The 22666-nt window shown below is 28.2% G+C and overlaps 1 protein-coding gene and 2 pseudogenes across 3 annotated transcripts; all 3 read right to left on the bottom strand.

Moving 5' to 3' along the window:
* Nucleotides 1-2130: 2130 nt before the first annotated feature.
* Nucleotides 2131-2993, bottom strand: LOC149062438 (zinc finger BED domain-containing protein 5-like; annotated as a pseudogene).
* Nucleotides 2994-10589: 7596 nt separating this feature from the next.
* Nucleotides 10590-13866, bottom strand: LOC149062437 (uncharacterized). Of its 3 annotated transcripts, XM_089217419.1 has the most exons (5): nt 13557-13866; nt 12711-12755; nt 12234-12436; nt 12025-12142; nt 10590-10758 (listed from the first exon to the last, which is right to left on the bottom strand). In XM_089217419.1, exons 2-5 carry the CDS (start codon nt 12719-12721, stop codon nt 10620-10622), a joined length of 471 nt encoding a protein of 156 aa, XP_089073545.1. In that variant the 5' UTR covers nt 12722-12755; nt 13557-13866; the 3' UTR covers nt 10590-10619. The 3 variants fall into 3 exon arrangements, with proteins under 3 accessions (XP_089073545.1, XP_089073546.1, XP_089073544.1); XM_089217420.1 differs by lacking the exon at nt 13557-13866 and having other exon boundaries at nt 12711-12840; XM_089217418.1 differs by lacking the exon at nt 13557-13866 and having other exon boundaries at nt 12234-12809.
* A 4840-nt stretch (nt 13867-18706) lies between these two features.
* Nucleotides 18707-19564, bottom strand: LOC149062436 (zinc finger BED domain-containing protein 5-like; annotated as a pseudogene).
* Between the last annotated feature and the right edge of the window lie 3102 nt (nt 19565-22666).

Below are 22666 nucleotides of genomic sequence, written 5' to 3'. Positions count from 1 at the left end.
GTGTCCACATAGCCAATAACTAATAAGTTCATATTATATATAAAACCAAAAACATGAAGATATTTTTGTGTGATAAGGAAAATTATTCTTATCAATTTATTTTGTGTTTCATATATTTTATTTGTACTGCATTTTTGTCATAACTTAACAGTTATGTTGTAATTCATTATATTGTAAAATAAAACATTTGTGTAATAAAGTGTCATTCATTAATTATTGTATTATGCGTTCATTCGTTATAATAATTATCAAAGTAATGAAGCTAACATGAATCATGGCGCAGTCGCTTTTGGATTGACGTTTCAACAGATCAAGCAGTTAAGCAGTAAGCGCTAAGCACACGATTATTGCGCACCAAGTCTAACCTCAAAACATTGAAACATGTTCGTGTCTACTGTCTGTGAAACTTCCGAAGTTGAACTTTGGAACGGTGATGTCGCTAGTTGGGCTAGTTAAATGTATGCACATGTAGTGACCCCTCACTAACTATAGAAACTATATTTGAGTTCAGCGACGTTGGATTGATGATCAGGATTTTCAAAGGAGAAATGGACAGAGTTTATGATTTGCACAACGTTTGAAAATCGTTAAATGTTTATTAAATGAAAAATAGAAATTATATAAATTTGAGAACAGAACGTAAAGTATATGCCCGAACAATTAGTTATGTAAAATGAAATAGTAATTGAATGAACTAATGTTTAGCGGCACTGTTGACATGCTCAACGATTATACTGAGTTCTACATAGGGTGAGACACAAACTAATTCTAATTCTGCTATGGATGAAGTCCTGAATTTATGCAGAATCTTGAAGTCGTGGTTGTTGTTGCCAAATGTAGTTGAAAGCGTTTCCCATTCGTAGCTATCAAATATTTCTACGAATTGTAATAAATTCGCAGCGGTATTTAAATTACAAGGCTGAAGACGTGCATCGATATATAATATTGCAAATAATAAAACAATTCTGCCGTTTTATTATAATGTTTCCACGAAAATATGAAATGGTAATAAAAAAAAAGTGTTGTTTTTTTGTGATACTGAAGATGCGCATCGGTTTTGGGTGTATATTATGTAATATCGTTGATTGAATAGTAAATTGACTACGTCGGTTTACTACACACAGATTGAAAGAGAGTTACTATCTGTGTACTTTGCTTGTCATAAATTTCAACAGATGATATACGGCCATAGAATAACAATTTACACTGATCACAAGCCATTAATAACAATCTTCAAAATAGAAATAAATGACATAACCGCACGGTTACAAAGGCTAAAGCTAGGATTACTGGAATATGACATAAATCTTGAGCTTGTACCAGGAAAAAAAGTTTATTAGCTGACCCACTGTCAAGGTTATATTTTAATGATTTAAATGTGAAAACTCAGTGTGCTGACATAGCTCGTGAGATAGTAGTAGCACCAGAGAATGTATTGTTAATTTCATCGAAAAACTAAAAATGTTAAAAATTAAAACAAGGGAGGATGAATTCCTAAAAAAAATATTGAACCTCTATCACAATGGGTGGACTAATAGTCTAAAATAAAATAATACTCCATTAAGGCTAGTGAATATAATAACAACTCAGAAATGGGAAATTTGGTAAAAGATTAAAATGATATTACAGTGAGTGATGAGTTAATTTGAAAATATAATATATAATTGAAAATTTATGGAAACATTTTCTTCCATTTGAATCATTGAAGGTTTTTTTTGTAGTTGGAACAAAAAGAGCAAGAAGAACGTACATCACCACACCATTTTTATAATCTGAAAAAAATATTATTTTTGTAAATATAAAAATATAAATGAACATAAAAATTTAACACATATAGTGGTTATCTATATATAAAAAAAAAACATAACTCATTATATTATTATTCAGTGGTTCTCAAACTTTTTTGTTCGCGTAGCCCTTATGTTCATAAAAAAAATTACGGAGCCCCAAAAATCATAAATGTCTATTTGAGACAACAATAATTCATAAAAAATTATGTCAATTGAATATGCTTTGCTTTTAATTTTAATTTTCTGTAAAATATGAATATATATAAATTATTTAATTAATTTAATAGGAAAAAAAGAACATAATATTTTATTAATTTACAAATTTTAATATTTAGTGATTTTAATGTGATCCATGATGTTGGCTTTTTTTATTTACCAGTATTTTCATATTTGGCTTGATAGACGAGAGTTGAATGCGCATATCTGCTTCAGCATCCAATTTATTTCGATATTTGGTTTTCGTTGATGCATATGACGAAAATCCGGTTTCACGTAGATATGTTGTTACGAAAGGAAAAAGTATGAAGATAGCTTTTTTAGCTAGAGATTGATATTCATTAGTAATACTGCTACTGTACCAAAAATGTGTTAATGATATTTTATCAAATAAAGTTTTAAAACATGAATCGGTGGTAATTTCAATAAATTTTTTATACTCCGTTGTAGATAAATCTTCAGGCTTATCGTTGATTAAAAACGGATTTTTATCCCAATTATATCGTTGGATAAATTCTATATCTTTACATTCTGGAAAATATTTTTCTAATGACGATAGTATTTCATTTAAATGTTGTTCAATTTCGCCATATATTTCATTAAAATCTTCAATATTACCATCAATCGATTCTAAATATTCTTTTAACAAAGGAAAACTATCAATTTTATGTTGAGAAAAACACACATCCCAAAATTTAATATTTTTTTTAAAGTTCGAATTTTGTCGTTTGCCGTCAAAACGGTGGTCATTTTACCTTGTATTGATAAGTTCAATTCATTTAGTTTTGTGAAAATATCAGCCAAATAACTAATTCGAAATAACCAAATTTTATCAGTAAGTCTGAGCTGTAAATTAAATAGATGATCGGTGAAAAAAACGTACAATTCATTGCGCAATTCAAGTAAACGAACAATATAAGTGTTTTTTCCCCGAGAAAACCATCTTACTTCGGTATGGTAAAGTAGTGATTTGTGCATACTTCCCATATCTTCACACAAAATTGTGAACAGTCTTGTGCTCATTGGTCGAGATTTTACGAAGTTTATAATCTTCACTGCCTCATCAAGTACATTTTTAAGAGGTAGTGGTATATTTTTAATAGCAAGTGCTTGACGATGAAGAATGCAATGACTATTACTACAATTGTTTGTTACTTCTTTAATTCGTGAAACCACACTAGCAGTTTTTCCAACCATTGCCTCGCTCCATCTATACAAATATCAATACAGTTATCCCAAGTCAATCCTTCTATTTCGAAAAAATTGTTCAGCATATTGAAGATTTCATAACCAGTTGTATAAGTGGACTAAGGTTGACATAATAAGAGGTCTTCAAGAGAAGTTTGAATAGGTATGCTGCTCAAATTTATCACCCTTATGATTGGTCATTATTAATCCGTTTTGCTGGAAAAGACAAATTTACTGTTATTGAAGCTAAACAAAGTCATTTTCAAGATTTTCATAGCTTGTTAAAAACAAAATATCAATTTAAAAAAAAAAATGCGGCAGGACAAGCATTCTTTTTTCGTGATGTACAATGGCTACGATTTAACAAATGTGACAAAAATAATGTGTTTTACAAATTATCTTTGAAGGATGATGAAATATTTCATAAAATGGATTTAACTCGAAGGAATGCTTTATGCAATACACCAATACCCAAATATCGGTTTTCTAAAAATGATTTTTAGAAGAGTATGTTGTAGTTATGGAACCATTGTGCATTTGCCTTGATGTGTTGCAAGGTGAAAATAATATGTATTTTGGGTTTTTGTTGCCTTCTATTACAATACTCTTACAAAAATATGATGATATCGCTAAAAAAAATTTAATTTATTGTGATTCTTTAGTTAGTTTGATTAAAGCAAACGTGGAAAAACGTTTCGAACATTTTTTGACTGATCCGTTTTTATTGTCTGCAACGGTTTCACATCCGTTTTTTAAAACCATCTGGCTAACCGACAATGATAAAAAAATAAGTCATTATCATTTTTAAAAAAAGTTGTTTAGAAATGTTTGAACAGTCAAATTTGCCTGAATCTGAAGTATCTGATAGCAGTATCAGCGAAGATGCAAATAATTACTTTAATTGGTCTGAAAATAAATCAAAAGTGGATCTTTCATTATATCAAGAAATAACCAGGTATTTGTTTAAGTACTTTTGTAAAAGTTTTACGAAAAATCTAAATATATTGAATGAAATGCCCACACTTTAATAGGTATTTTTTAAATTTAACACACCACTTCCTAGCATTGCCGCTGTAGAACGCATATTTAGTGTTGGTGGTGCTGTTTTATCGAAAAAAAGGGGTAAGATGAACGATAAAAATTTTGAAAATGTATTAATGTTCAAGTGTAATAAATCAATAAAATAAAATATACAGTAACTATAATACTATTATAATTAACTATTAATTAACAGTTGGTTTTTTTTTATTGTGTTTTATCAAATTAATTCTTTTTTATTATTACTATTTACTATTATTATTTAATAAACATAAATTTGGCCATTGGCTTAAAGTAGTTGAACAGTTGTAATGTTGTGTAATTAATAGTTATGTTACTAAAATACTACCTAATGTTGATTATTATTTTTTTTCAGCTTATAAAATAATAAATATGTTGCTAGGTTAGGTTCTTGTTATCAACAAGTTATTTAAAAAATAAAATATAATATATTAAAATGTAAAAATGTAGCTACTATTGATGGACGTATAGAAATTATGACGGCAGAGCTAAAATAAATGTTTGTGCGTTAATCCCTCTCCTAAGCACCCCTTTAGCTAATGGTTATTTACTTCCTGTAAAACAAATTAAATTATTGAACGTATAAATAATGTATGGCTTAAGTATCTTTATATGTTTGTGGCTTAACGCTTAGATAATATATTTTATTGATGTTTTTTGTTACAATTACCTAATTATATGAATAGCGTTAAAAAAATACATTTTTATTTGATGGTAAAGAAACAACACATTAATCAAGTACTTTGTGCGACTGTCTGAGACACGAACTTGAGTACATCTTTTTTTTTTATATACTATGTTATTTACAATACATACTTGAAGATATGTTCGGTTGTATATTACGTACCTACATAATATATAAAGATATGGGAACGAACGAAAGTGGACTTATAATGTTATAATATGGTCTGTGGCCTAGCAGGGAGTAGGCGTCTGCTGATCACTACACAGGTATCATATACGAAACAGCCAATAGGTACACAATGCACATGTACAATATAATATAAAATATAATGAATTTGAATTCTACCATGCATCATCTATACCATGACCCGGATGTTGTATTAATTTTATTCTATTGAAGTGAACTGAACAAAATATAGTAAATTGTTTGCTCGGTCTTATATTATATTTTAAAAGTGGGTACTATAGATACATATGATGACAATGAAAGCGGATTTTGGCTTAGGCGTCACATTGTCGTTAGCACGAAACTACATCATATACACCTACCTACCCATTGTAATACAATATAACGCATTCAAAATCGATCACTTACTACCCTTGCCATGACCAGGAGTTTTTTTTTATTATATGATTGCGTGTAACTACTAATCCAACCCAAAAGTAATTGTTTGTTTTGTTGTATGTACCATGTATAGTATACATTGTATACGATGACAATAAAAGTGGACTTACGATCTGCACCCTCGTGTTACGATATTTTAATAGGTACTGTCGTGTGTCGTCTGATACAATTTATACTTTATACTTTGGTCAATGTTATTATTTTAAAGTGTTTCAATTTTTAAAATGTAAAAGTGTTTAAGTTTTAAATTATTTAAAGAGTAGTCATATTATATTGAAAATTAAAAGCGAAGAACCCGGTTCTTGAAATGTATTTTACTTATGATATCAATAAAAACAGTAGTAAATGTAATGTAGTGGGATGTACGAGGTATATATATCTGGTAAACATGCATCGAACTTGAAAAAACACATTTTTGCCCTACACAAAAATGAGTACAAAGATTTAACGGAGGCCAAATTGTCTAAATCTGGTGCTCGTATTGAAAATGTTCAGTTACATGATAAAGCTATGGTAAGTAATGACTAATAAATAATTATTATATTAATATTAAATATAGTAAATTATACATATTATTAATTATGATGTATTAATATAATTTACTAGAGATCCAGAGAGAAAAGATAAAATCATCTACTTAATATTTGTCCTTTTAAATAACTTGTGTTTACTTCTTCAGTAAATGTGTATCTGTTATAGTTAAAACCCGAAATCCGTCTTTTTATTTTTAAATAGAAAAATTGAACAGTCATTATTATTACAATTTGTCAAAGTTAAAAAGAAATCTTTTCGTATAGACATGAACCAACAGAAATTATTTGATGCTTGTGATGGGTTAGTGATAGTTAATGTGAAACCTTTTAGCTTGATGCCGGATTTAAAAAAATTATAAATCTCATCCTTGAAGCATTCGGTACAGATAATACTTACTATACATTACTCATTAGTGTATTTTAAATTTTGTATAACTACCTATTTAAAAGTAATATATTATAGGTGCTACTTAATCTATTTATTATAAAAATGATAATTATATTTAAATGTTTTAGGTATATCTATTAATTCTCAAAAGGGAACATATAACATTGACGGTTCTAGTGTATGTGAAAAAATTTCAAATGATATGAAAAATCATATGGTTTCTTTAAAAATTGATGATGTTACACGTCACAATAGGTCAATTATCAGTAGGTTACAAAACCATTAGGAAACAAAACCATTGTTACATCCCGCATTCTATATTAGATAAGTACCTATATGGTACTTTGTCAAATTTCACCCTTCATAACTATATTTTATCTGTTAGTCATCTGCGGACCTCACCCAACAGTGCATTCCACCAACTAGCCATTAATTGCTATAATTAATTCGAGGAATTTGAGACATTGGCAATAAAACACATATCATAGTATATTGACTATATTGTGTGGCGTGGACGGGAAGTGAGCTATTTCAATCACTGGGGACATTTGCGGAATAGCAGCATTTTGCCAAATACTGAAATTGCCTTTCCGTATGAACTACACATACTATTTTTGTCACGCCTCCATGTTCATCGATCATTGCGAACCAAAAGCATGAATCTATATACACTATGCAGCAGTAAACCTATTCTTATAACACATTCATTTAGACAGTCATTGTTATGCACAACACATTTTAATAGCAAATATTTTGTTTTGTTTGAAGAAGATATGGACTATAGTAATTTGGTATTGATTGATTGAACTATGCAAGGTATTATTAGGCCGTTTCGTACACACCGATAAAATCGGAACCGGAGTGAGCGCCGGTACCGGTTGTTCTCTTTTTTTCACACATACCGGTAAAACCTAGACCGGTGCCAGATTAATTTCACATACAACGACGAAACCATGTTAAACAGTTTTTGTATTCACTAAGGTGAAGTCATGTTAAGTTATTTTCTCTGTTGTTCTCAATTGAAAAGGTACCTTTTATCTTTTATGGATTGTCGCCATTTTCCACTCTCTAGCCAAGATATCGAAAATCGTATTTTCTTTTGTTGTATAATGTATTGTAATACAATCCCGGGAACATTTAGGTATGTTTTTTTTTTTGTTCGATGTCATGGCAGTGGCGTATTTATGATTTTTTCTAGGGGGTGGATGACAAGAGGGGCGTAGCCCCCCACACCCCCAACAACACAACAATGAATTAATTACTTTGAATTACATATAAATATTTATTATTATAATATAAAAAAATTTATATTATTACATATTAATATAATATAAACCATATCAACCATATAACCGTGGCCACGAGAAATGTAATGATAATATCAAAAATCTCTGTTATAGTATATAATCTTATGATAATATGATATCATGTTTAAGTACTGTTATTTTCACGAACCGTTCTTCACAGGAAAAATTGTTCGTATGATCCATTTCCTTATCACACTTATACCATGGTAATGACCACGCTCGTGGTTATTATTTAAAACCGCATCACTTATCACGGTATTATCATAGAACAGTTGTATTATATCAAGGTTAATATGAATTTATATATTTATATTAACCTTGGTATTATATATTGTATATAAATTGTGATTGTAGATTTATTAATTGCTGCCAAATGTCATGATTTTGGCGGGGAAATATGATTTATACGATTACCCATCAATGTATGGCCTGTTTTACAATCATAGTTTAAACCTCGGTTACGCTTGAACCACTGATTTTATCGGCCGAATTCGGTGGTTTAACCTGAGTTCAACTATTGTAATACGGGCCCTAATAATAAGAGCAATAAGAGGATAGTCAAAGCTAAGCCTATTCATTGCATTGTATCTTATCACAATATTAATTGGGTCATAAAAATAAAAGTAGGGCACTCAATAATAAATTGGAGATTTCGGGGTTATTGGAAGATCGCCTTTTTTAGTAGTGTACTCCTTGTTAGTAAACTTTTCTTGTTTAGCCAACGCCGACTAGTAGATTTTCCGGTTTCCCAATTTTAAGTTTTATTTTGAGATACAATTTTTTTATAAATTAGTATATTATTTTTAATATGTTTTCCTGTGAGGTTAGGGTGTTATTATTTGTTTAGTGTATTCAAATTTTTTTTTTTTTTGTTCAAACAATTAATAAATGTCAATAATATTATTCATCAATAATTTATTATTAACAAAATGTCTGTGAATAAAATGTTGTCTTGGGTGTTGTGCAGTGTACTAAACCAAGTAAACCATGAAATATGAAAATACTAATATTTCAAAATATAATATAATATTGTGATAAGGATGTGATAAGAAAATGGATCATACGAAAAATTTTTTCCTGCAAAGAACCGTTCGTGTTATTTTCATAGAAAATAGAAGATAATAAAATCTATTATCTATGGTTATTTTATATAACAAAATTATGATACTTTTTTTTGTTGATAACTGAAACTTATCAATTAATATCTGTACATTAGAATTTAATAATTAGTACATAATATTGTATACAATATCAAAGAGCCATGAGGGCGGATCTGTCCGCCCAAAGTAAATACGCCACTGTGTCATGGCTGATTTATGGCGTTCAGAACAGCAAAGAAAACAACGTAAGTTAGTTCTGCCGGATACCAACGGAATCATGCACATTTTAAGAAACACAATTATTCGTACTTACGTTTTCAACTAAAATATTTAAAATGTTCGTGCAATGTTGCCATATTTCTAAAATCTTACGCAGTGTTTGGGAAGAACGTCGTTCAATAACGCGTGTTCATACTTAGTGAACGATTAACGCGAACGTTACTCGTTTTTTCAAATTGAACGTGAATAAGATGAATGGCGATTATATATTATTTTAACAATTTTTGAGACTCATAATGCATTTACAAATAATTAATAAATATGTTTAAAACATATTGATTAATTGTATTTTATAATAATATATTTTGATTATGATACTATGAATATTATGAAAATACGAATGAAATTAATTTAGTGATGAACGACCTAATCAACAATTTCATTATTTTTTTAGTGAACGTTCCGAATATTAAGTTTAATTTAAAAAATGACTAATTTATAGCGTTTTACTACATTCGTATTGTATACCTACATGATTAGAAATCTCAAAGCCTCAAAACTATAGTTCTTACGTCTTATGGTTGTCTTTTTAATACACCACGTCATTCATTTAATACTACACCCTCTCTATCATGTCGCATAAATTTATGAAAGATACAATGAAATTCCGCGTATCTACTGAAAGCTAATGTGCATTCAGATCAATTTCATATTAGTATTAGAAAAATTAAATTAATACTGTGATTTTTAATAAATATTAATGGTTGATTTTGACTCTTACTACTCTTAATAACAGCCGAAAGTAATGACAGAAAGTCATCTGTCATTGGTACCTATATAGATAGTAGGTACTGTATTTTTTAATACTTTTTATACACAAAACCTTTTTCAGAGAAAGCTATAACCACGAACTAAGATATATCTTAGTTCATGGCTATAACTAACTCATTAAGCATCACACATGGAAACTAGTATGGTAACACAGTTTCTCAGTGATTACAGAGTTAATATTGTTAACGTAAAACATATCAACAACTATATGAGCTCCATGTAAAAAAAAAAAAAAAATAATTTATCTTAATGGTTTGATAAAGAACTACAATTTTTTTAGACCGACTAAATCAAATAACAATATCTTTTCGAATTTGAAAGCTCAATAGATAAAGAAATCTAAAACATTTTCACGATTATATACTCCAGTCCAAAAGTAAAAATGTGTAAATAGTCGTTCTACACACTCAAACGCTGGTTCTCGCGGCTTACCAAACATTGCATTATTATTCATATGTGTTAAGCATACATATAAAAGGTTACTGACCCATTGTAAAATTAAAATGATATAAAATAAAATAAATAAATAAAAGTTTATTTGTATGAAGAAAATATATCATATAATTAAATGATTCCCATTACTTAAAAAAAATATATATATACATATATGTTATTGATACAAACAATATATCTTAAAAATATCTTTAGTTAAATATTGCAGAAAGTTAAAAACATAAATTTATGAAGATGGCAATAGAAAATAATATTGATCATCATAATAATATTCTGTAGTGGTTGTAGTTGGACGCATGGTGGTTGTTGTAGTAGTAGTTGTAGTGGTAGTTGGAAGACTGGTGGTTGTAGTTTCATTCTTATTACTGTAATTATAAAGGCATAATATTGTTTATTGGACCATGACAGTTTAACTTTTATGAATATGAAGTTCTATCTTTGCTATATAGAAAGATTTATGAGTACATTGACTAGGCCACAGTTGAATTATAACTGAATAACAAGAATAGGAATATATATTATATAATTAATGGCAATTATAAGAAACAATATCTATCGTTATAAAGATTAAAATTAAGTCACTCATAAAAAATGTATATTATAGTGTCACACATATCTTCTTTATAATTTGTAGCAAAAAAAAAAACTGACAAGTGGATACCGCTCATTAATAAATTTAAATTATAATGATATCTTAAAATAAATTTAGTAATATTATAGTCTGAAAGTCTGCCTTTAAATCGAATCGTTTTTTGTATAAAATAATTATTTAATATTACTATTTTCTGAATTAAAGTTAAACACATCCATTACAACATTTTCACAAGGCACCTAATGTTCAGCAGTGTACATATTTACCCATTTGCCCGTTTTATAAACTCCAAAACAAATATTACTCAACCTACCTACCAGTTAAGAAGTTTACAACTAAACATAATTATATTAAATCAAATCATTATTTTAAAATATTATAAATATAATATATTAGGAAGGTAATTTGGATTTTTATAATGTGGTTTTGCAGTAGCGTTGGTATTAGTCGGTCGAGTCGGTGATCATTAACTCTGAGATTTGTCTTTTTATCACTATAAATATTAAATTAAACATAAATTTAACACAATATTTAACATTTTTGAAACAAATTCTTTTTTTTGTTTAATATTTGTGTCAGGTTATAAAACTATTAGAGAGTTTTTACTTTTGAGTCTCAAACTATCAACTAGATTTACTTTTTTGTTAGAAAACGGACTGTTGTAGAAAACATATGTTTAACTAAATTAATTAACTATAATTTTTTATATGATGTAATATAATATAAATATCCGTATAAAATAGTTAATAAGTTCTCCGATTTAAGTTTGCCGTGACAAGGATATGTTTGAGTTTGAAAGATACAGTTAAATGCAATTTCTATGATCATCCTAACCTAAACAATACCCACGTAAATATTGTGGTTGTCTAATATTTTAAAAGATAATAATAAAAAAATTTAAATTTCGTACAACAGATCGTACAACTTCAAATTTTCGAATGGTATAATGCCTACCTATAATTGTAAAAATGTTTAAAATTCAACACAATTGTATTGAATTTTACTAATATTAAAAGTTATCATTAATAAAAAGGTATACCTTTTCCGTGTCCCTGGACAATTTGATTTTATGAAATTTAAGCTGCATTCCATAAGACAGCAATGTTTTTTAAGAAATTTGTGTTTATTTTTCTTGATTTTTGATTTGCCAACAGTATCTAAAACGGGGCACATGCATAATTAGGTACATCCATGCATAATAATAATGTAGTTTTTATAGATGGTGACAAAAGTGACACTTTCATTTACCTCTTGGATTCCTCTGAGATTCCAGGAATTGGAGCCTTCTAGGCATCTCTTCACATAATATTGTTATAGAACTTTCGAGTAATTCTCCGCAATATTTTTGTTTATGTTCATATACATTAATATCACCTCGCACGGCAGCGGTCACCGACGCATCAAAGGCTATGTTGCAGGTCCACATTATAATAAATATTTTTAGACAAATCCTTAAATACAACACAAGAATATGCATAAATATTTTTAATAATTAATAATTTGAGGGTGGCAAACAACTAACAAGAGGCTAAATCATTTAAATAGAGTAGGTACCACTTATTTGTTAAAAATATTTCATTGAACATAATCAAATTATTACAAGATAAACCACCTTATATGAATACTTTAGATGTAAATTGAAACTGACAAATAACTAAGTTATGTAAAACTGACTGGGGTATCTAATGGAAGTATTCCACCTTTAATCATTTTTAAAGTACTTACATCGTCTTCATTTATGGTATCAGCTCTGTGGCAATTTTTTATGTCCTTTAAAAATATAAAAGATACATTGTTTTAACAACCTTTCTAAAACAGTTTGTAACTAATAGTAAAAAGTAAAACTATCATTAATATCAGTAATAATCATAATAATAATAGTAATTAATGTTATACAGGATATAGTTTTGTATATAGAATAATATAACGTCATATTGTTTTACATTTTTTTTTTAAGATATAGTACAAGTTTTTAATTAGGAATCGATTGATTGAAAAACAATTTTTATAACATCTATTCTATAGTAGATTAACTTCAAATAAAAATAATAATAACATCAATAATATGACATTGTGAAACAGTTGAAACTAAGATATCAAACAGCATTAATTCATTACTAAAATACCTATGATGTCTTAATTAAATTAAAATAAATTTATTGCATGTTTTTTGTACTACAATTTAATATATAATTATCATGTTATAATATTAAATAAAATGATTATAAACATTAAATTTATTAACATATTTTAACTGTGACATAATTTATACTTGAGCCAACTAAAAACTGTAATACCTAACTAAAAATTCTTAAAATATTCAAGTTTCAATATTATAAGGATGAAGTCAAGTTAGAATATGGAATAATTTATTCCGAATATTCTATGATTAAAATTTATTACTTTAATGAAATTGATTTTTTTAAAGATATTATATATATATATATATATTGTTTCCTCTCTCCTAATATCGTTATAATTATCAGGTTTTATCCATAAATATTAACAATTGAAAAAAAATATTATACCTCAATACGTTTAAACTTATTAAAATTATAATAAATAACCAACCTTTAAGCCACACGTATCGTATTTCAAAAAGAATTGAAATCAAAAAAAATTCTGCGACGATTGATGAGTAAAATTCACAGCCACTCTATACCGAACAACTGGATAACCGGCGACTGCGTCGGTGTAATTTGGCAACAGTACTTATTCGAGTGATTCGTATATATTATGCCGATCATGGCAATAGTGGAATCGAAATGTCCAATTGCTAAAATACGCCCTCTTCCGGTCGCATCCATAAGTAACAATTAACGTGGTTGCAACGTACTCCTCTACATAACGAGTGTATATATAGTATGATTATAACGATACAGAATGAAAGGGGAATATAGCCATTTTTGATAATGTCAATGAGAACTCCCTTTAGATTCCTATAACATTGATTTTTAAATGTATACCACATTTTACCTGCATTGTGAGAAGAGTATCTTCTTTACTTTAATATAAAATTTTGATGATAAGAGAACAATTAGTAGGTACAATATTAAGTCGTGACGACCGATAGTTACGATAACGACTGTGGTCTGTACTCAATAGAAATCATTAAATACATGTTTCAATAACTGTTATCACAACTTGAGAGTTGAGACGTAGAATCATTAAACATGTAGGTTATTCACATTTCTAAAATACAATTTCCCATAACAAATCAGAATACATTTGTATCCTGATTTTACATCAATTTCTTTAAGCGAATACTCATATAATCGTATGAATGAATATCTTTAATGATATCTTTACTGTGAAAAGTTAGGTGTCCACATAGCCAATAACTAATAAGTTCATATTATATATAAAACCAAAAACATGAAGATATTTTTGTGTGATAAGGACAATTATTCTTATCAATTTATTTTGTGTTTCATATATTTTATTTGTACTGCATTTTTGTCATAACTTAACAGTTATGTTGTAATTCATTATATTGTAAAATAAAACATTTGTGTAATAAAGTGTCATTCATTAATTATTGTATTATGCGTTCATTCGTTATAATAATTATCAAAGTAATGAAGCTAACATGAATCATGGCGCAGTCGCTTTTGGATTGACGTTTCAACAGATCAAGCAGTTAAGCAGTAAGCGCTAAGCACACGATTATTGCGCACCAAGTCTAACCTCAAAACATTGAAACATGTTCGTGTCTACTGTCTGTGAAACTTCCGAAGTTGAACTTTGGAACGGTGATGTCGCTAGTTGGGCTAGTTAAATGTATGCACATGTAGTGACCCCTCACTAACTATAGAAACTATATTTGAGTTCAGCGACGTTGGATTGATGGTCAGGATTTTCAAAGGAGAAATGGACAGAGTTTATGATTTGCACAACGTTTGAAAATCGTTAAATGTTTATTAAATGAAAAATAGAAATTATATAAATTTGAGAACAGAACGTAAAGTATATGCCCGAGCAATTAGTTATGTAAAATGAAATAGTAATGGAATGAACTAATGTATAGCGGCACTGTTGACATGCTCAACGATTATACTAATCTCTACATAGGGTGAGACACAAACTAATTCTAATTCTGCTATGGATGAAGTCCTGTATTTATGCAGAATCTTAGTGGCTAAATTGTTACACGTAAGAGACAAGGAGGTGGATCAAAAGGTACCGTCGTGGTTGTTGTTGCCAAATGTAGTTGAAAGCGTTTCCCATTCGTAGCTATCAAATATTTCTACGAATTGTAATAAATTCGCAGCGGTATTTAAATTACAAGGCTGAAGACGTGCATCGATATATAATATTGCAAATAATAAAACAATTCTGCCGTTTTATTATAATGTTTCCACGAAAATATGAAATGGTAATAAAAAAAAAGTGTTGTTTTTTTGTGATACTGAAGATGCGCATCGGTTTTGGGTGTATATTATGTAATATCGTTGATTGAATAGTAAATTGACTACGTCGGTTTACTACACACAGATTGAAAGAGAGTTACTATCTGTGTACTTTGCTTGTCATAAATTTCAACAGATGATATACGGCCATAGAATAACAATTTACACTGATCACAAGCCATTAATAACAATCTTCAAAATAGAAATAAATGACATAACCGCACGGTTACAAAGGCTAAAGCTAGGATTACTGGAATATGACATAAATCTTGAGCTTGTACCAGGAAAAAAAGTTTATTAGCTGACCCACTGTCAAGGTTATATTTTAATGATTTAAATGTGAAAACTCAGTGTGCTGACATAGCTCGTGAGATAGTAGTAGCACCAGAGAATGTATTGTTAATTTCATCGAAAAACTAAAAATGTTAAAAATTAAAACAAGGGAGGATGAATTCCTAAAAAAAATATTGAACCTCTATCACAATGGGTGGACTAATAGTCTAAAATAAAATAATACTCCATTAAGGCTAGTGAATATAATAACAACTCAGAAATGGGAAATTTGGTAAAAGATTAAAATGATATTACAGTGAGTGATGAGTTAATTTTTTTTAATAAACAGGTAGAAGTGTCTGTACTAATAGGTAGTAAGGTCTAAGGATAATATTTTTATCAAAATTACATGCAGATCACATAGGATTTGAGAAAACACTGGGCAAAGCCAAACAAGTAGTGGCCGTTTATGTCTAATGACATAATAATTATGTTTAATAAGAAGGCTAATATTAAAGAACCACTACTAGGTACCACATGAGTTCACAGAACGTCCTTATTGTAAATTAGGTGTTGATTTTGCTGAAGTTACGGGTCAAACATATCTTATGGTAACAAACTACTATTCCAAGTGGTTTGAATCAATTAAAAAAACCTCTAAAAATACAGGCAGGGGCGTCATTTGGGGGGTGGCAGGGTGTGCGGTTGCACCCCTTACTTTTAGAATGTTACAATTGGCCTGCGCCTTGCTGAAGCCTAAAATAATGCACGAGCCACGAATGCACAATTATTTATATGATTAAAATCAAATTGTAATAACCGGTCTATATGGAAATAATTGAATGCAGGATAATATACATATATGTATCTACATCTATTTTTATATGGCCTGGTGAAATTTCAAAATGGCCTGCTTGAAATTTCGCACACCCGAAAAAAAACCTGAAATGACGCCCCTGAATACAGGCACAGTTATTAAAGAACTGAAGAAACTATTTAGATATAGGATACCTGTTGAGATTATATCTGATATTGTACCATTTAATTATTTAGAATTCAAAACATTTTGTTGGGATAATGATATTAAATGTTTTTTGAAATAATAATAACATAATTAATATAGTATAAAATATCATAGACTCAATCCGTCTCCGCTTAGAATCGTTTTTAGCATACAATTATTCATTTATATTCACATTGAACGCTCAGTTTGGAGAATATAGAGTAGCAATTATAATCACCTATTCTTTTATATAATTTATGAAATTATTTTTTTGAGTTTTTTCTGTATAAGAAGATTTATTACGCTACTCGAGATTCATTGAGGCAAGGTGGAATTGTAAATAGTGTAATAGGTATATATCTACACAGAACGAAAAATCTCATTACAATTTACAAAAATATGAGTTGAATCAACAAAAGCATTGTTAACATAGGACCAACATACAACATTGTTAATAACAAAATTGTAATAATGTTCATCTCCAGTTTTACAAAAAGCATTGTTATTTTGTTTAAAATCTTGATTAATTCAACAATATTAGCCTGTCAATTTTACAGTCAACGGAAATTTTGTTTGGTTTAATTAACAAATCATTTTGTAAAATTGATAATAACTGCCATTTAATTGCAATTACTTTCATTATTAATTCAACAGTAATGCATGTTTGTTATAAAGAAGTTTAATTGTTGATAATAACTTAATTAAGTAGGTACTAAACTTTCAAAAAACCAAGTTTTTATTTTATAATATAACATAATTAAATATATTTATATATACTCTATATAAACAAATATATACTTGTACACACACACACACATACATATTCAAGTTTTTTTCTAATATAAGTACCAATTACCTGCATAAAAAATATATACATTCCGTCTTCTAATAAATCCTTGCAGTAGTTGTTTCTGGGTAATAATAGTAATTTCATGGTCCAGGGATAAAAAATATGCGATTAGTTAACTTTTAAATACTTCAAAATATGAAATTGCTTTACTTCCATTCAAACTTTAAATAGAATTTTAAAAAGAATCACTATAATTTAACTAAACATTTTTGCCATTACAGCATGAGGACATTTAAAAAAAATGTAATCTATGCCAACAAATTGGCACAAAGCATCATAATACCAAGGTGAAAAAGGTATAAAAGACATTAGTTTTTTTAATATAAATGTATAAGTTTATTAGATGATTTCTGATATTACAAATATAATTATTTAAGTTCAGATATAATTTGTTTTATCAATGGATATGGTTTATCAAAAGTAGTCTAATATTATAAAAAAATTATTGAATAAACAACCACACAGATATTGACTCTAATGAATATTCTATATTAAACAGATGGTAGATTTTAAAGCACATATCCAAGGCTTTGATAATTGAAAAAAATACATATTTTGAGTCATCAAAATAAATCATAATTTGAGATGGATTTGATATTGAACCCACAATCAACAAGCACGGTTGGATAGGATTCTTAGCATTTTTTCTAGTTTTCAATATTTCATCAAGTTCAATAGCTGTATTTTCAACTATCATAAAAGTGTTCTGAGAATCCTCAATTGAAAATTTATGGAAACATTTTCTTCTATTTGAATCAGCGAAGGTTGTTTTTGTAGTTGGGACAAAAAGAGCACGAAGAACGTACATCACCACACTATTTTTATAATCTGAAAAAATATTATTTTTGTAAATATAAAAATATAAATGAACATAAAAATTTAACACATATAGTGGTTATCTATATATAAAAAAAAAAACATAACTCATTATATTATTATTCAGTGGTTCTCAAACTTTTTTGTTCGCGTAGCCCTTATGTTCATAAAAAAAATTACGGAGCCCCAAAAATCATAAATGTCTATTTGAGACAACAATAATTCATAAAAAATTATGTCAATTGTATATGCTTTGCTTTTAATTTTAATTTTCTGTAAAATACGAATATATATAAATTATTTAATTAATTTAATAGGAAAAAAAGAACATAATATTTTATTAATTTACAAATTTTAATATTTAGTGATTTTAATGTGATCCATGATGTTGGCTTTTTTTATTTACCAGTATTTTCATATTTGGCTTGATAGACGAGAGTTGAATGCGCATATCTGCTTCAGCATCCAATTTATTTCGATATTTGGTTTTCGTTGATGCATATGACGAAAATCCGGTTTCACGTAGATATGTTGTTACGAAAGGAAAAAGTATGAAGATAGCTTTTTTAGCTAGAGATTGATATTCATTAGTAATACTGCTACTGTACCAAAAATGTGTTAATGATATTTTATCAAATAAAGTTTTAAAACATGAATCGGTGGTAATTTCAATAAATTTTTTATACTCCGTTGTAGATAAATCTTCAGGCTTATCGTTGATTAAAAACGGATTTTTATCCCAATTATATCGTTGGATAAATTCTATATCTTTACATTCTGGAAAATATTTTTCTAATGACGATAGTATTTCATTTAAATGTTGTTCAATTTCGCCATATATTTCATTAAAATCTTCAATATTACCATCAATCGATTCTAAATATTCTTTTAACAAAGGAAAACTATCAATTTTATGTTGAGAAAAACACACATCCCAAAATTTAATATTTTTTTTAAAGTTCGAATTTTGTCGTTTGCCGTCAAAACGGTGGTCATTTTACCTTGTATTGATAAGTTCAATTCATTTAGTTTTGTGAAAATATCAGCCAAATAACTAATTCGAAATAACCAAATTTTATCAGTAAGTCTGAGCTGTAAATTAAATAGATGATCGGTGAAAAAAACGTACAATTCATTGCGCAATTCAAGTAAACGTACAAGTGTTTTTTCCCCGTGAAAGCCATCTTACTTCGGTATGGTAAAGTAGTGATTTGTGCATACTTCCCATATCTTCACACAAAATTGTGAACAGTCTTGTGCTCATTGGTCGAGATTTTACGAAGTTTATAATCTTCACTGCCTCATCAAGTACATTTTTAAGAGGTAGTGGTATATTTTTAATAGCAAGTGTTTGACGATGAAGAATGCAATGACTATTACTACAATTGTTTGTTACTTCTTTAATTCGTGAAACCACACTAGCAGTTTTTCCAACCATTGCCTCGCTCCATCTATACAAATATCAATACAGTTATCCCAAGTCAATCCTTCTATTTCGAAAAAATTGTTCAGCATATTGAAGATTTCATAACCAGTTGTATAAGTGGACTAAGGTTGACATAATAAGAGGTCTTCAAGAGAAGTTTGAATAGGTATGCTGCTCAAATTTATCACCCTTATGATTGGTCATTATTAATCCGTTTTGCTGGAAAAGACAAATTTACTGTTATTGAAGCTAAACAAAGTCATTTTCAAGATTTTCATAGCTTGTTAAAAACAAAATATCAATTTAAAAAAAAAAATGCGGCAGGACAAGCATTCTTTTTTCGTGATGTACAATGGCTACGATTTAACAAATGTGACAAAAATAATGTGTTTTACAAATTATCTTTGAAGGATGATGAAATATTTCATAAAATGGATTTAACTCGAAGGAATGCTTTATGCAATACACCAATACCCAAATATCGGTTTTCTAAAAATGATTTTTAGAAGAGTATGTTGTAGTTATGGAACCATTGTGCATTTGCCTTGATGTGTTGCAAGGTGAAAATAATATGTATTTTGGGTTTTTGTTGCCTTCTATTACAATACTCTTACAAAAATATGATGATATCGCTAAAAAAAATTTAATTTATTGTGATTCTTTAGTTAGTTTGATTAAAGCAAACGTGGAAAAACGTTTCGAACATTTTTTGACTGATCCGTTTTTATTATCTGCAACGGTTTCACATCCGTTTTTTAAAACCATCTGGCTAACCGACAATGATAAAAAAATAAGTCATTATCATTTTTAAAAAAAGTTGTTTAGAAATGTTTGAACAGTCAAATTTGCCTGAATCTGAAGTATCTGATAGCAGTATCAGCGAAGATGCAAATAATTACTTTAATTGGTCTGAAAATAAATCAAAAGTGGATCTTTCATTATATCAAGAAATAACCAGGTATTTGTTTAAGTACTTTTGTAAAAGTTTTACGAAAAATCTAAATATATTGAATGAAATGCCCACACTTTAATAGGTATTTTTTAAATTTAACACACCACTTCCTAGCATTGCCGCTGTAGAACGCATATTTAGTGTTGGTGGTGCTGTTTTATCGAAAAAAAGGGGTAAGATGAACGATAAAAATTTTGAAAATGTATTAATGTTCAAGTGTAATAAATCAATAAAATAAAATATACAGTAACTATAATACTATTATAATTAACTATTAATTAACAGTTGGTTTTTTTTTATTGTGTTTTATCAAATTAATTCTTTTTTATTATTACTAATTACTATTTACTATTATTATTTAATAAGCATAAATTTGGCCATTGGCTTAAAGTAGTTGAACAGTTGTAATGTTGTGTAATTAATAGTTATGTTACTAAAATACTACCTAATGTTGATTATTATTTTTTTTTCAGCTTATAAAATAATAAATATGTTGTTGAAATAAACGGTTTAAAAGTATAAAGTTGAAATAATAATATTTTTGGTATTGAAATCTAAATCTACTGAAAAAAAAGTATTCGAAAAATATTTTGGAATACTTTTTGTAAACATTAATGTCAAACCATGACATTATATTCCCCAATCAAAGTCGTGTCCCACCGTTTGTTGGAACTCTGTTGATTCTTTTTTGATAATTCTCATGTTTACAAAATTTCAACAAATAAAATATAATATAGTTATTTAATATACAAACAAATAAGTTATGAGTTTAAAATTAATTCCTAAACGTTTTTTAGTTTTATTTTTATAATTGTCAATTACATTTTATTTGGTGGTCAAAAAGTCTGAAAATGTAATACAAGGTTCCTGATATATTGATAGAACAGCAGCAGAAAAATATTGAAAATACATAGACACGAATTTTTTTTATAAGAAATTTAAGTTCAAATTTATCAAAATTTTGAAAATTATCTACCATTGTAATTAAAAAATTATAAAATGTTCAGTTTTTATAATTAAGGGTTGAAAATTTCAAACAAAGATTCTCATAAATAATTCATACTGTAACCAAAAATCTTAATAATATATAAATAAATTTATTTTTTACAGATATTTTAATTTTAAATTTGGACAAAATTACATATTTAAACCAAGAATAACGATTTTCGTGTAACTTAATTTTAAGAAATCTGTTTATACTTAAATCGAAGTTAACACATTGAATATGTAAACAAATTAACTTATTAAGTTAAAATTTAGTTAAAAAAAATTAACTAGTTATTTAACTTTGGTCTTAGTTAATATTAACTTAACTCGTTAATGCCCAGCCATGCTTTTAAATTCACTTAAAATCAATATCAAACTTTTTGTTTGGTAATTCGTTGGATAGTCAACTGAGAAGAAGCTGATTTTCTGTAAAAATTATTTGTATGTTATCATTTTAAAAGTAGTAATACCAATTTAACCTTTATAATATAGTTATGTTGTTAGATTAAAAGTTTAGTCAGAAGGCGTGTAGAGGAGTATATATTGTGGAGAACCGTGGAGAACAGTTTTGTACAGTTTGTTATGCGTTTGATTTAATGTTGGCCGTTAGTGTGAACTTAGCGGCGGTTTTGGAAAAATGTTTAAATCTTCTTAATGACGGTCCAACAAATTGTAAAACCTTTCCAACAATGTCCAACAAACGTCCAACAAAATTGTTGGATAGGTTTTATTGAAATCTGTTACATGAGGGCCGCTAAGTTCACGAACGTAAACATTTTACTACATCTTCTTAATTTCGCAACTTTATGTAAATACATCAAATCCTACTCAATTTTATCCTCGACAATTGTTCAACACACCCAACCACTCCAATTTTTTCTCATCTCAGCCTTATTCAACTGGAAATCAACAAATTTCATCATGCAGTAAACAACTGACTCCAGTTACTAACAACCACGAGGTCT

The sequence above is a fragment of the Diuraphis noxia genome, unplaced genomic scaffold, assembly GCF_037042655.1.
Source record: "Diuraphis noxia isolate RWA-SAM2 unplaced genomic scaffold, SU_Dnox_SAM2 contig0001, whole genome shotgun sequence".
Lineage (NCBI taxonomy): Eukaryota > Metazoa > Arthropoda > Insecta > Hemiptera > Aphididae > Diuraphis > Diuraphis noxia.
The sequence above is the reverse complement of the archived record's forward strand: the minus strand, read 5'-3'. Positions and strand labels throughout refer to the sequence as shown.

Bases quoted from the DNA above. Each gene is read 5' to 3' on its own strand.
- LOC149062437 (XM_089217418.1), bottom strand. From the start codon at position 12,462: ATGCATATTCTTGTGTTGTATTTAAGGATTTGTCTAAAAATATTTATT. The intron at 12,143-12,233 runs GTAAATGAAAGT...GCCCCGTTTTAG, and splicing joins ATCTCAGAGGAATCCAAGAG to ATACTGTTGGCAAATCAAAA. The intron at 10,759-12,024 runs GTATACCTTTTT...TTATAATTACAG, and splicing joins TGTCCAGGGACACGGAAAAG to TAATAAGAATGAAACTACAA.